Source organism: Coturnix japonica, chromosome 9 (assembly GCF_001577835.2).
Source record: "Coturnix japonica isolate 7356 chromosome 9, Coturnix japonica 2.1, whole genome shotgun sequence".
NCBI lineage: Eukaryota > Metazoa > Chordata > Aves > Galliformes > Phasianidae > Coturnix > Coturnix japonica.
Genome location: NC_029524.1, coordinates 5,236,339 through 5,248,520, shown reverse-complemented (window position 1 = coordinate 5,248,520; position 12,182 = coordinate 5,236,339). Strand labels below are relative to the sequence as shown.

Below are 12,182 nucleotides of genomic sequence, written 5' to 3'. Positions count from 1 at the left end.
CAAGCTGGTGGCTAGGTGTTGGGGGGCTGGATGTCATGATGTTATTTCATTACTTTCCCATTTACTTATGAAGCATGTTTGACAGTGAATCAGCAAGAAGGAATAAATGCAGACCCTTTACGGTGTTTCATAGTTCCTTCCAGAGTGCAGCCACACTGCTCAGTCTGCTCAGTTTTTTCCTCATCTTGTTTGACATCAATTATGTCTTGTGCAGATGGTGGTCATAAAACTACGGGTGGATAGCATGAGGACTGGAGGATCAAACGTGAAACTGGGAAGTGTGAATGGAGGAGAGGACCCAGACAAAAGGCACTGGACTCTTTTTGCTGTCTTTCTCTCTGTGTCTTTATTCTCTGGAACAGCGCTTTCAGGGGATAAGTGCTTACATGCCATCTGAGAGGTCCAAAGAAACTGCGTTAGCATGACCTGGTGACCTAGAGGAGGGCAGGGAAGTGGCTGTAGCTGGCGTGCTGCTACCAGTCAAGTTCTCAAACTGTGTTAAGCTTTATGCTGTAGGGAATAGAGTGATGGATGTATGTAACTCCTCTGCTCCTCCCACAGCAGAGGAGCTGAGGGGAGCCCTCATGGTTGCAGCAGGTCCTCACAGGGAGTGGAGGGACAGTGCTGAGCTGTGCTCTGTGTGACAGTGAAAGGGTCCAAGGAAACAGCATGGAGCTGTGGGGAGGGCCAAGTGGGTTCAGGGAGAAATTTTGCACCAGTGGATGATGGACATGGAACAGCTCCCAGGGCAGTGGGCATTGGAATTCCAAGGGGTGTTTAGACACTGCTCTCAGACACAGGACTTGGTTTTGGTCAGTCCTGGAGCCAGGAGTTGGACCTGATAGTCCATATGAGTCCTTTCCAACTCAGGAGAATTTGTTTCTCTGTGATACCACCGTCACCCATTGCTTCTCCTTCAGCAGACTTTGTGTTGGTGCTTTAAAGGCTCAGAGAGCAATAACAGATAACCTAGAGCACCTGTAGCAATACATAATAAGGAAATCAATTCTCCATGCTTTTTTTTTTTCTCACAAAATGACCGTTTTCAATACAGGAGGGCCAGTTGTAGACAGCAACACAGCAGTGTGAAATTTCAGGCAGAGCTTTCTCAAGGTTGAAGCATGATTACAGGAACTTGTGATAAGAGAGCTGAGCAATGGTGAGTAAAGACAGCCCTGTGTGTTCAACTTGGGGTATCAGAGTGCTTTAGAAATGTCTTCAGAGAGCATCAGCTGTGTTTGCATGAAAGAAACGACAACAAATCACATGTTCAGTATAAAAATAATTCAGATCATTTCTAGTACTCATTTTGTGCTAATGGAGATTTTGTTACTTAAGGAAAAGAAAGTCCCTTTCAAGAAATGTAAGTATAAATAATAATGAAATAACAGGATCAAATAGATGTATTGAGCCTAATTTGCAATTTCATTGCTCCAGATTTATTACAATGTAATTCTATTTCTATGAGTAGAGTAACAAAGTGCCAAATGAGGTCTGTTGTTTGCAGATCTCCCCCAGAGCTCATTAGCTTGTATACAATTGCATTAAAATTTAAACGATGCACTGCACCAGTTTTTTGCTTGGTTTGAGGAAATCTGCCTATGTTGGAGCCTCTGGGTAAGTTAAATTGAAGTGATTGAGGAAGTGTCATGTAGCAGTAAAACAAGGAGCGCAGTAAAATATTCATTGTCTCTGAACAGCTCAAAACAGTTTTTATAAATTTAAGCAGGATAGTCATCAGCTCTGTCACCGTCCGTCACTTCTGTTAATTATGGCAAAACTATGAAGAAAGCAACAGTGGGATACAGAAGATACTTTAATTCCATTTCATTGCCAGCGAGAGTAAGTAACTTTATTATCTAGTATGATATGAAAAACCCATATAGAAAACTGCTGTGTTAGGTTCCAGCTGAGAATATATGAGCTTTAAGCTTGGAAATCTTGAATGAACACATATTGGTTTAGTGTGGTAGCATTAAGGAATTCCTGCAAGGCTCCAGAGTGCAAGATGGCGGCTTAATGCATTGTCCCACACAGCAAGTAGATCATAAAAATTGTAACAGGTAGAGAAGGCCAGTTGGAGAAGGGCAGAGTGAGAAGTCAGGCAGTCAGATGGATTCAGCACATATCTGTGATAGCCTTTCTGTATGCCTTTCTCTCATCCACACATTTTTACTCCCTCTCTCAAAGAAGTGTATTTCAGGAGATGAACCCAAAAAACCAAGTGTGCTTAAGAACAACAATGAAAGCTTATGATTTTGAACATTAGAATATTCTAATCCTTTAAGCAAAGATTTGCTTAAAAACAGTCTGAATTTCTTTCCCCAGAACAATAAAAACTTGTTCGCAACCATAGAAGTTGTTATAGGCAGGTTATATGTGCAGGGGTGTTTTATGTGCCCGTTTATGAAGCACGTTTCATGGAGAGAGAAAATGGAAGAAATATTTAGCATATTTCAGTTGTCGTGTTGCATTCTGTTTGCACCATGTGACTACCTGTTACAGGAGCTGTCTGCAGTGGTTCATCCTTGAAACCTGAACTTTCCTTCAACTTTCTCAGTTACTGCTTTGCCTATAAATCCATCCACAACCCCCTGAACAATGCAGTGAAATTCTCATCCAAGCTTTAATCTTCTCACACCTTGATATATTTTAAGTTCCATCTTTATGGCCTGGCATGCACAAACTGAATTTAATGGTGATAAATGTGCTGAGAGTAGAATCTCTGAAGTGTGCATTAATCTGTGCCAGATTCTCATTCCCAACATGTTAAGCTTGAGGAAGCTGAACAGGGAGGATCTAAGGAGCCCGTTCCTGTAGCTTAGGCTCATGTCTTGTCCAAGCACGTTCTTTTTTTGGTGAGCGTGTATGGTTTAAAATAGTATCTGTTTATGTTAGGTGTCTCTTCTACTATGAAACAGTTAGACCATCACTGAACTAGCTCAATTTACCTTCATCCAGTGTTCAGAACAAAGCAAAGAGTTTTGTGGAAGTATTTGAGGGTGGCAGAAGAACAAACAAATCTAGTTCAAAAAGCAAATCTTTCCATCCTTCCTATTTGTACTTTCCTGATACCCACGGGGAGTGAAATCATACGTATTCTTCCTCTTTCAGAAGAGAAGTGGCTGTAGTTCTCTCCTTCTCTCAGAGCATACAAAAACAGCATGCTGCTGAGCTGTGCTGCATTCATTTGCTGGTAAAAGTTGTCATTATCTGGATCTGTTTTGTAGCTTCTGAGTAACAGAGCAGTGCTAGTAATACATGACGTGGACGAGTTGCATGTTAAAATGTTTTCAAAAATGAATCATACCTGTAATTTTTATTAATGTAAATGGAATTATTATAAAGCACATGGGCATTGGAATTACCTTTCCTAATTCAGAAAATGAAGATGTTCTGGAAAGGTTCCACATGTTGTCAGTGCATTTATTTGTAGATTTATCCCAGATTTTGGCTATGAGCCAGACTTTATATTGCCCTGTGTTGTAATTGTGCTTCAGTTCACCTATTGCCTTTATAAAGGTGGACCGTAAACTCACCTGGATGGTAAGAAATACTTTAATTACTGTTTTAATACTGTTCAGACAGATGCTCACTGAAGTCATGATGATGAGCTAAAAAGATCCTTGGGGCATGGTTAAACACTTGCTTTTGAAGCAACGTAATAATATTAAAAATTCAGTTGATGATACAGCAGCTTACTCCATAAACTCTTGCTTCTGTAAGAGTTTAAGATAACCTTTGCCCTCAGATAGACAAATGCTGCCAGGCTTTATAGGTGTTCTACCAAGTTGTGAATGAGATTGCTGAGTTTCTGACAAGTAGCCTGGTAATACTACTGCGGCCAGCTCTGACAATTAGTGCTGTTAAACCACAAATTATCTTGCAACTCTCTTCTTATTTCTGCAGGACCTGTTGTGTTGCTTTGTCCTGGACCTGTGGGCATTGTTCTGTATGATCAATCTTTTTTTTATTTATGGACTAGGTAGGAAACCTCTTGGGTTGAGTCACACAGTAAACAGATTCATCTTGGTTTGTTGTCTTGTTTTTTTTTAACTTGCATTGCTTCCAGTTCAGGCCAGGGAAGAGAACAATCCCTGGGCCAAGACATTTGTTTTCCTTTCTTTTGGGGTAAGGAAAGGGGAGAATGAAAGAGTGATCCATCTGTGGTTATTTAATTCTGTGGGGGTGATGGACAGGTTTGCTCTAAGACCATCTCAGTTCTATAAGGCTCACCTCAGGACTTAAAACTTCCTGTGAAGTCTCTGAACAAGGCATTTACCCACTATTTATCAGCATTGTTTCATTAGTAAAACAGACACTGTGTTATCAGTGTATGCTTACTGCTGCATGGAGCAACACCAAGTATTTGTGGAAATCATTTGAGCATTCTGAAGAGGGCTGTTAAAGTATCTAGATATGATTCTCTATATATAGCCTTCTTACAACTATAGGCAAGCAAATTACTTTTCTAGGGGAAAACACTCCTGTAAGCAATGTGTATGGGGCCTGTGCTTAGGCTTACTAAATCAAAACCTTTAGGAATAATTGCAAAGCTTGCATTGAATTCACTGGATTTGGGCATATGCTCTTCTGCTTTCTGATGACTTGTCCTCTCTTGTCTTCCTCATAGCAGATTGCAAGCAGTGAAATGTGAAGAAGAGATTACAAGGAGATGTGTACTTATAGTCAAACGATCCATTCTTTATCAGCCATCTAACAAGAGGCTGCTAGCCTTTGGAAATTCGGAGGGATTCTTTTCCATTCTGTTCTCCCTTCCTCTCAAGAAAATACAGCTAGAGAGCATAAGCTGAGAACAAATAGTACTGCAGAATATCTGCTTGTTCATTGCTGCTCTTAGAGGTTAATTCTGCTGAAGGTTGCCTGACTAAAACTTTAAGCAGCGTGTAACTGCATTTTACACTTAAAAGCTGAAGGTACGCTTAAAACGATTCCCCTGGCCCAGCACATGACATGCAAGCAATGGGGGCAGAGCTTTTAACATGAAGCCATTTCTCTCTTCAAACTTCTTTACTTTCCTTTGCTCTTTAAAATATTTAATTTCACATACCAGATTTTTGGAGGAACGTGTGTCAGCTCAGCTACAGAGGGAGGGGTGCTGACATTATATTTCTAGTCTTCCTTTTTTTCCCTTTTTCTGCCCAGCCTGCTAAAAGCCAGGTGCTGATGCAGAGCTACAGAAGGTTTTATTTGTTCTGGAAGACAATCACTGGAGATGCTGCTTATCAACTGATAAGCATCCCCATCTGCCACCTTTTGCAGAAGGGAACAGGATTGCTGGCAGCTGTGTGTGAGCGCCCTGCAGGACAGCAAGGGGATGGTGGTGGGGCTGTAGGATGTGTTCTGTGTTCTGCCCCTGAGAGCCTGCCACTTTGGGCAGATGTGTGTGGGAGAAGTGTCACCGGGTGCTTTGGTGTGACCTTTTCAATTGCAGACTTCTTGGAAGTGCTGTTCTCCTGGATCTCCAGAACTGTGGCTAAAATGTGGTGTTCTGAGGTATTGTGTTTACGTGGCTTGCTGGGTTAGTCTGCAGAGCCCACAGACATCTGTGGGAAAATAGATAAGTAATTTCTTTTCTTCTGTTGTGCTTCCACTGAGTCTTCGTTATTGCTAGGAGATTTATTAGTATTTTTTATGACCAGTCATAGCCTGTGTTCTTTAAAATATTATTTGCAATTTCCTTTCTCTAGAATGTGCCATTTAAAGAACACAAGTCAAATTTTCCATCAGTTGCATCAGGGAAGTCATAAATATGTCAAAGTGGGTATATTTATGTATCGTATTATGTGGGAGAAAGAATTTGGCCTGTACTTTGTAAAATTAAAACAATAATTAAGCTCTGGCAGAACGGTTGGAAGGCAAACTGCAGCTTTACATATATCTGTATGTTTAATTTATGTGATAATTCAAGGGTAATTACAAATTTTAATATACCCTAATTCACCCTAATAGAAATACTAGGGTCATGTTACCCTTTCACAGGTATTTTAGGATCTGGAATACGAGGAAAAAATTAAGAAAAAGATTAAAAAGGAGTGTTGTGGTCTGATGCATGGAGGACTTGGTGCCCTGATGGGGCAGAGAGCCACCCAGTAGCACAGGCAGGCATCAGGTAGTAATGGAGCTTGCAGAGGCTGAGATGGAGACAGAGTGGTTCAGAGCTGAGTGATATGGAATTCCTGGCAGAGGAGAGGACAGAAAGGGGAGTTGGTCGGAATCTACCACGTATGTAGCAAACAGAAACTATTATGCCTAGACTAAGGTACAAGCAGAGGCATCATGCATCTCCTCAGTTTGGGAACGGGAACAATGTTAATGTTTGTTAATGTTTTGCAGCCAGAAATACCAAAGTATAAGATAATTTGTTGGGAAAACAAACAAACAAACAAAAACAAACAACAAAAAAAACTCCTAAAAATTCTTACATTTTTGTGATGATGGTTCTCACAAAAATCTCATTTTCCAACCAGCTTTGATATTGCTTTCCCTCCTCCAGACAATTGTTATTTTATAACGTAAGATAAAAATGTACTTCACAGATTAATGAAAACTGCAAACATTACGGGTTGCTCTAGGTTTCAAGATTCCTTTCAGAAAATGATTATTGTCATTTGGCAAGTAACTGCCTTGTGCTGAAAGCTGTTCTTTTGTACAAGCATTATGTAATGTGGCAGTTAATAACATTAATGTTATTGGATGTTAGATGACTTCAGTATCTTGATGATAAAAGCCTGTTTATAAAGATGAGGCATTCTTGTTGGAGTGCCAGATTGTTAAGTAACCGCAGGTTGCCAGCACGAAATGAACTTGCAGCCTGTAATGATGTGTGAATTGCAATTGCAGATGCATATTTATTGGGAAAATGCTTACGAGCACATCATTGGTCACAGTTACAAAGTGTGCAGTTAGAATGTACACATGTATGTGCTGCCTGGGGCACCTCTTGGAGGCATGCTGCTCTGTGCCAGTTCTGGCAGTGCCCCGTATCCGTATCCCCTTTTAAATGGAACTTCTTGTTATGCAACTCCTGGGAGATGGAGGAACTAAGCTGAGTAATGATATTTTTTTCACTTTTTAATTTTTTTAAGTTTTCTAAATTTTTTAAAAATTTTATTTTTATTTATTTATGTATTTAGTTTTGTTAAAAAGTATCTTTCTGTGATGTGACATCTCTGCGAATCTACCTTTTAGGTAAAGAAGTTTCATTCTAACCCCAAAATGGGCAGATTCCTGTAGATGCATTCAGAAATCGGGCAGCAATTTGAAGGAGACCAGACCTAGAGGTTACCAGCTAAGCTAGGGCTGATTTTTCTTCTTGTAGTTCTGCTGGAGCCTGAAAGGAAACTAAGTTTCCTGTGCAAAGCCTGCTGCCATGTGCTGGAATATCTCACTCAGTTTCTTAGCCTGGTTGGGAACTCAGTACAAAGAGCCATTCTTGTGAATTGTGTTTTCTTTACAATTTTGTATTTCAGCTCAGCAATTCATTCCTCCTTTTTCTAATGGATGGAGTGTTACTGGAGTGCACATACCTTCACTGAAATGGCTGGGTATTCCTTCTTTCGGGAAGCTTGAATTGCTCCAATTTCATTCCATTTCGGACTAATCTAAAAATAAAACATTTGTTTAGAGTTAGGATAAAAAGTGAACCTAATTATGAAATACTTTGATTTGATTTATTGTTTTCTGCCCTTGCACAAAATCAGTTAATATCCTCATACTTAAAAGTTTTTCAAAGGTAAATATGTAGAAAGACATATTTCAGTAGCCACATTTGCAGATGACCACGTGGCTTTAGATTATCCATTTTGTATGTCTTGCATGTTGGAATATTCTGTTGTCATTTGCACTGTTGAGTATTTTGGATACATGAGGTCTGTGTATGTTTTAGGTGAAGTGCACAGCATATGCTTGAGAAAATTGAACTTTTCCTTTCCATGCTTTTATCTCTAACTGAACTTTCATGAAAACCTAAGGCAGTTTTGGTGTTTGCATGTGAGTGGTCCTGCTGTTAGAGCCTCCTCGCCGCCATCCAGTTCCCACCAGCAGAGCTGATGTCAGCCCAGCTCCCTCTCACCAGGCTCCAGCAGAGGAAGTGACACAGTTGATGAACTGTCAGCACCAGGGTGCAGTTATGGCAGAGCCTGAGCTTAGCACCCAGCTGAGACACAGGCAAACAGCACCTGGTGAACCTGAAAACATCTCTGAAATTACCACTTACATCTGTGCTGCGGGGCAGTTGTGCCTTTGCCCTGCCGGTTTCTGAGGCCAGCAACCCAGCAACCCTTACAACCAGCAACCCAGAAAATATCACTTCTGTTTGTGTAGGTTGGTTGGTTGGTTTGAATTGCTGTTTCATAGAAAGGAAAATAAAGATAGTGTAGTTAAATGTTTGAGTTGCAAAGCACCTTCAGTATGTGTAACTCAGCAGCTGTTGCCAACACTTGGGGACACTTTCTTTAGCATTTCAGAATTCCCTGCGGAAGTAAGAAAAAAGAGGCACACTTAGCAGCTCAAACTTGACAAATATTTTAACCTTTCCTTTAGCTGTGTATTAAAGTTTAGAATTAACTCTGTTCCCAGCTGCACAGATGGCTGCATTTTGCATATTCCTTTGTCTAGGAGAAAAAGAGGCCATGTGATCAGTTAATGGCTTAAAACACTGTTAGTCTTCATTTTATATCTTCTTTATGGGACCCTTGGGAACTGAGGAAGATACTCGGAGAATTGCTGTTTATGGTGTAAGACCTGTGATATGTGTTGGACTCTGCGTCCTGGAACTCGTGAGCTATTTTTGCTCTGCTTACTAATGAATTGTATAGCTTCATCCCTGTAGAACCAATATTCATTGTGCTGATACTTAAAAGTTAAAACTAAGATCACAAGTGTATAGAAAGTGTTAATTTATTTCTATAGTGTGGGTTCTCTCTAAAATCTTTCAATAGCCAAAGTTCTACATGAAGTGGAAATGGATTGTAAGAAGAAGTGGACTTCATATTTGAGTCACAGAAGAGGTTTTAAAGCTAAATATGCTTTTTAGGCTTTCAGCACACCACAGAATGCTTTGTAGACTTTTTCCCTGGACAGTTTTTGGAAACACCAGCTCCCTGTAATTTGAACACGAGGGTAGGAATGAGACAGAGTTGAGATGGTTAGAGATGCTGTCATTGCTGTTTGGGTCTCCAGTCTTAACTTCTGTCCATCAGGGATTTCAGTTGTTTTTGTGTTTTGAGGTTATTTGTGTCTGTATGAGAGCACACAGTGGCTTCCAGTATGTCTAATACTCCTCCCCTCATTTATTAATGGGGTAAAGGTTAAGTTCCCTATAGATTTTTAAGGGTCCTTTATTTATTTATTTTTTTGCTTCCGCTGAATTTCGAAGAAAGAAAGGCTAAGAGAGTGTCACAGGAAAAGCAGTGTTTGCTGAGAAGTCTGGTTACCCTTAAGTACTGTTTCCAGTTCCTAAGGCACAGAAGGAGTTGGTATGCAGGGGTCAGAAGTTGCCAGTTTAGTTCATGTTAACACAACATATGGAATGTTGTGTTACAGAGCAGAGGCTCTTTGTCTTATTAGAAATCTGGAAATGTAGTAACTTGTTATGCTGCAACTTTGGAAGTGTGAAAAGTGGTTCTGTGTTATTTTAAGCCTTGCAGCTGAGGAAGCTCAGTCTGAAATTGTGGTCAGTTGTTATGGGTGAAACGTGACACATTATCTCTTTTCTGAAAGTTCTCGGTTACCTTGTGGTTGACAGGTTTTTCACAGTGCCACTACGAGCTTCGCTACTGCTTAACACGATACAGAATCTATGTTAATGATAACACAGACTATAAGTGGGTGTGCTGAGAAATTAACTCTTGTCTTTTTTTCTCCTCCAGCGGAACCCCTGCCTTTAATGGACTTGTGCCGAAGATCAATTCGCTTTGCCCTTGGCAGAGACCGCCTGCATGACATAGAAATTCTACCTTTGCCTCTGTCTCTGAAAAATTATTTACAATATCAATAAGACACCTAGAACCCTCCGGCCTCACGTTGGACTACATCAATGCAAATAGCAGGAAATTGTTTACAGCAAAATATAAATTTTCGTGATGGACACTTGAGTGTTATTTAATTTTTAATATATATATTTTTTTTCTGAATCAGTGAAAGCAGATCACTGTGGGGGACTACTAAAGAATGTGAAAACATTGATTTGATCAAGATTCATGTGTTATCTGTTGCTTGTTGTTTACAGTCCTGAAAGCCATTATCCGAAGCTGTCATATATTGGTTTATTGTTGATGCCTCTAGTAAATGCCAATAGAAAATCTGACCTGCAAGATCCTCTTCATGCAGGGCAGAACATTCTTCAATAATGTGTGTTGGTTTTCTTTTTTTCCCTTTCTTTCTTTCTTTCTCTCTTCTATACCCTGCCCCACTATAATCAGTTAGCAAAGGAAAATTTGAAAAATGCTTAAATCTGACCTTTGGTATGCGGAGTTGTTAAGAGCTTTGAGTGTTCTACACCCAGCATTATCAGCCTGTTACTCCTAGAAGCTCTGAAGTTAGGGGAGGAGGAAAAAAAAATAAAGCTAGCAGATTGTCTAGAAGAATGTGTGATTTAAAAGCATGAAAGGAAAAGTCTGATCTGTGTATCTGAAAGATCAGTTTTTTGACATGGTAGGTGAGATGCAATCCATTGCTTTCAAGAGCAAGTCTAGTCCCTCCAAAGTTCTGCAGCTCTAGCGAAGTGCTCCAGAATTCAGGATACTCATATTTTAGACAGCTTGTCACTTTTTGGAACAAATTATTAATTTTTATGTGGTATGAACTCTAAATACTTGGTTCTCTTCTTAATGGATGTGTGGCTATAATGTTTATTTATCTGTTTAGAATCTGTGGAGTTCTCATTTAACTGTTTCCCGTCTTGGGGTTACTGATTTTGTTGTGGTGTGTGTTTGTTTTTTTTTTTCCCAATTTCACCTGAAATGTTGTTAATTTTTCAGGTTCATCCCATTTTTAAGATGCTGCTTTCTATTTGCATTTCTTACGTGTTTCAAACTATCAGCCTCATCAGTTATCTAGTTTTTAAACTGGAAGTTGTTGCTATGGCAGGATGTCAAATGTTTAGACTGAGCTGCCTTCAGCGTATTTTAATGTGAATTTACTGACAAATGAGAAAATTTCTAATAAAGTCTACTGTCCGAAATTAAACTCATGTCTTCTTTGATGAACTTCAGCTCTGCATATGGAGTTGAAGTTCAGCTCCTCCTGCAGCTTTGTGAGTGTTTGTGACCAGGACTGTTTTGGGATTGTTTCTTTGGGTTTGTGTGTGAGTGAAGATGATGATACCGTAGGCAAAGCAGGTGTCCTGTTCTTGATTTAATGTTACTTGCTTTGAATATGGTTGTACTCAAGTATTATGTTTTTAATATGTTTTTTTAGCCAGGCTCCTGAAACCAGTGTCTCAGCTATGTGCTAAATTGCACTTTGAGTTGCAGTGGTTATGGTAACTTGCCGTTTGACTGTGTGTGATACAGGCAAATACACTGACATGGAGATGGTTGTCCAGCTCTCAGTCACCCAATTACAAATTCAATCTGATAAGAGAAATCTGAGGTAAAAATACAGCAATATGAGCAAGTGTAGAAGTAGCAAGAGCAAGATAATGTAACGATGTTAACAATGAAATAAAGAATTGCTTCTTCTAGGCTTAACTATTCAAGTTGATGACTATTTCAGCATTGATTTACATTTGGGTTTGCTTTAACTTAGTATGAGGAGTACATACTGTATTTCTTTCTTTAGCTTTGCAATGAGGAAGAAATTACAGCTGTGGTCTAGATTGCATATTTTTCCCATTTGCTTTGCTTATAATTTGAACCTTTTGTCTTACTAGGTACAAAGGAAGAAAGTGATGTAAATGTATAACAACTCATCCAAAATGAAAGAGCAGTGTCAGGTGATCTTTCATAAGCCAGGTAAGCAGCTGTTCAGGAATGGTGGAGTAGTCATGGTACACCTTATTTTTCCACCACTAAAATCCATTGGGTTCCTGTGAATAATGACAGTGGTGCAACAGTGGAATTGTTCTTATCCTCTGTTCTTTAGCTTGGCCCTATGTAACAGCCTTTTAATGTGACAGTAATGTGGGAACTGATACTGTGAGAAAATGAATGGTGCCT

General features: G+C 39.7%; 1 protein-coding gene across 2 annotated transcripts in view; it reads left to right on the top strand.

Moving 5' to 3' along the window:
• Nucleotides 1-11,211, top strand: part of SPSB4 (splA/ryanodine receptor domain and SOCS box containing 4) — a 76,941-nt gene extending 65,730 nt beyond the window's left edge. The window contains exons 3-4 of one of the 2 annotated variants that reach the window (XR_001557098.2): nt 1,055-1,159; nt 9,894-9,974. Coding sequence is in view for 1 of the 2 variants with exons in the window: in XM_015871309.2 (XP_015726795.1) it covers nt 9,894-10,021 (128 nt within the window). In the remaining variant the exon portion in view is untranslated. Of the gene's footprint in view, nt 1-1,054; nt 1,160-9,893 lie in introns of both variants that reach the window. The other variant, XM_015871309.2, reaches the window with a different exon arrangement.
• The last annotated feature ends 971 nt before the right edge of the window (nt 11,212-12,182 follow it).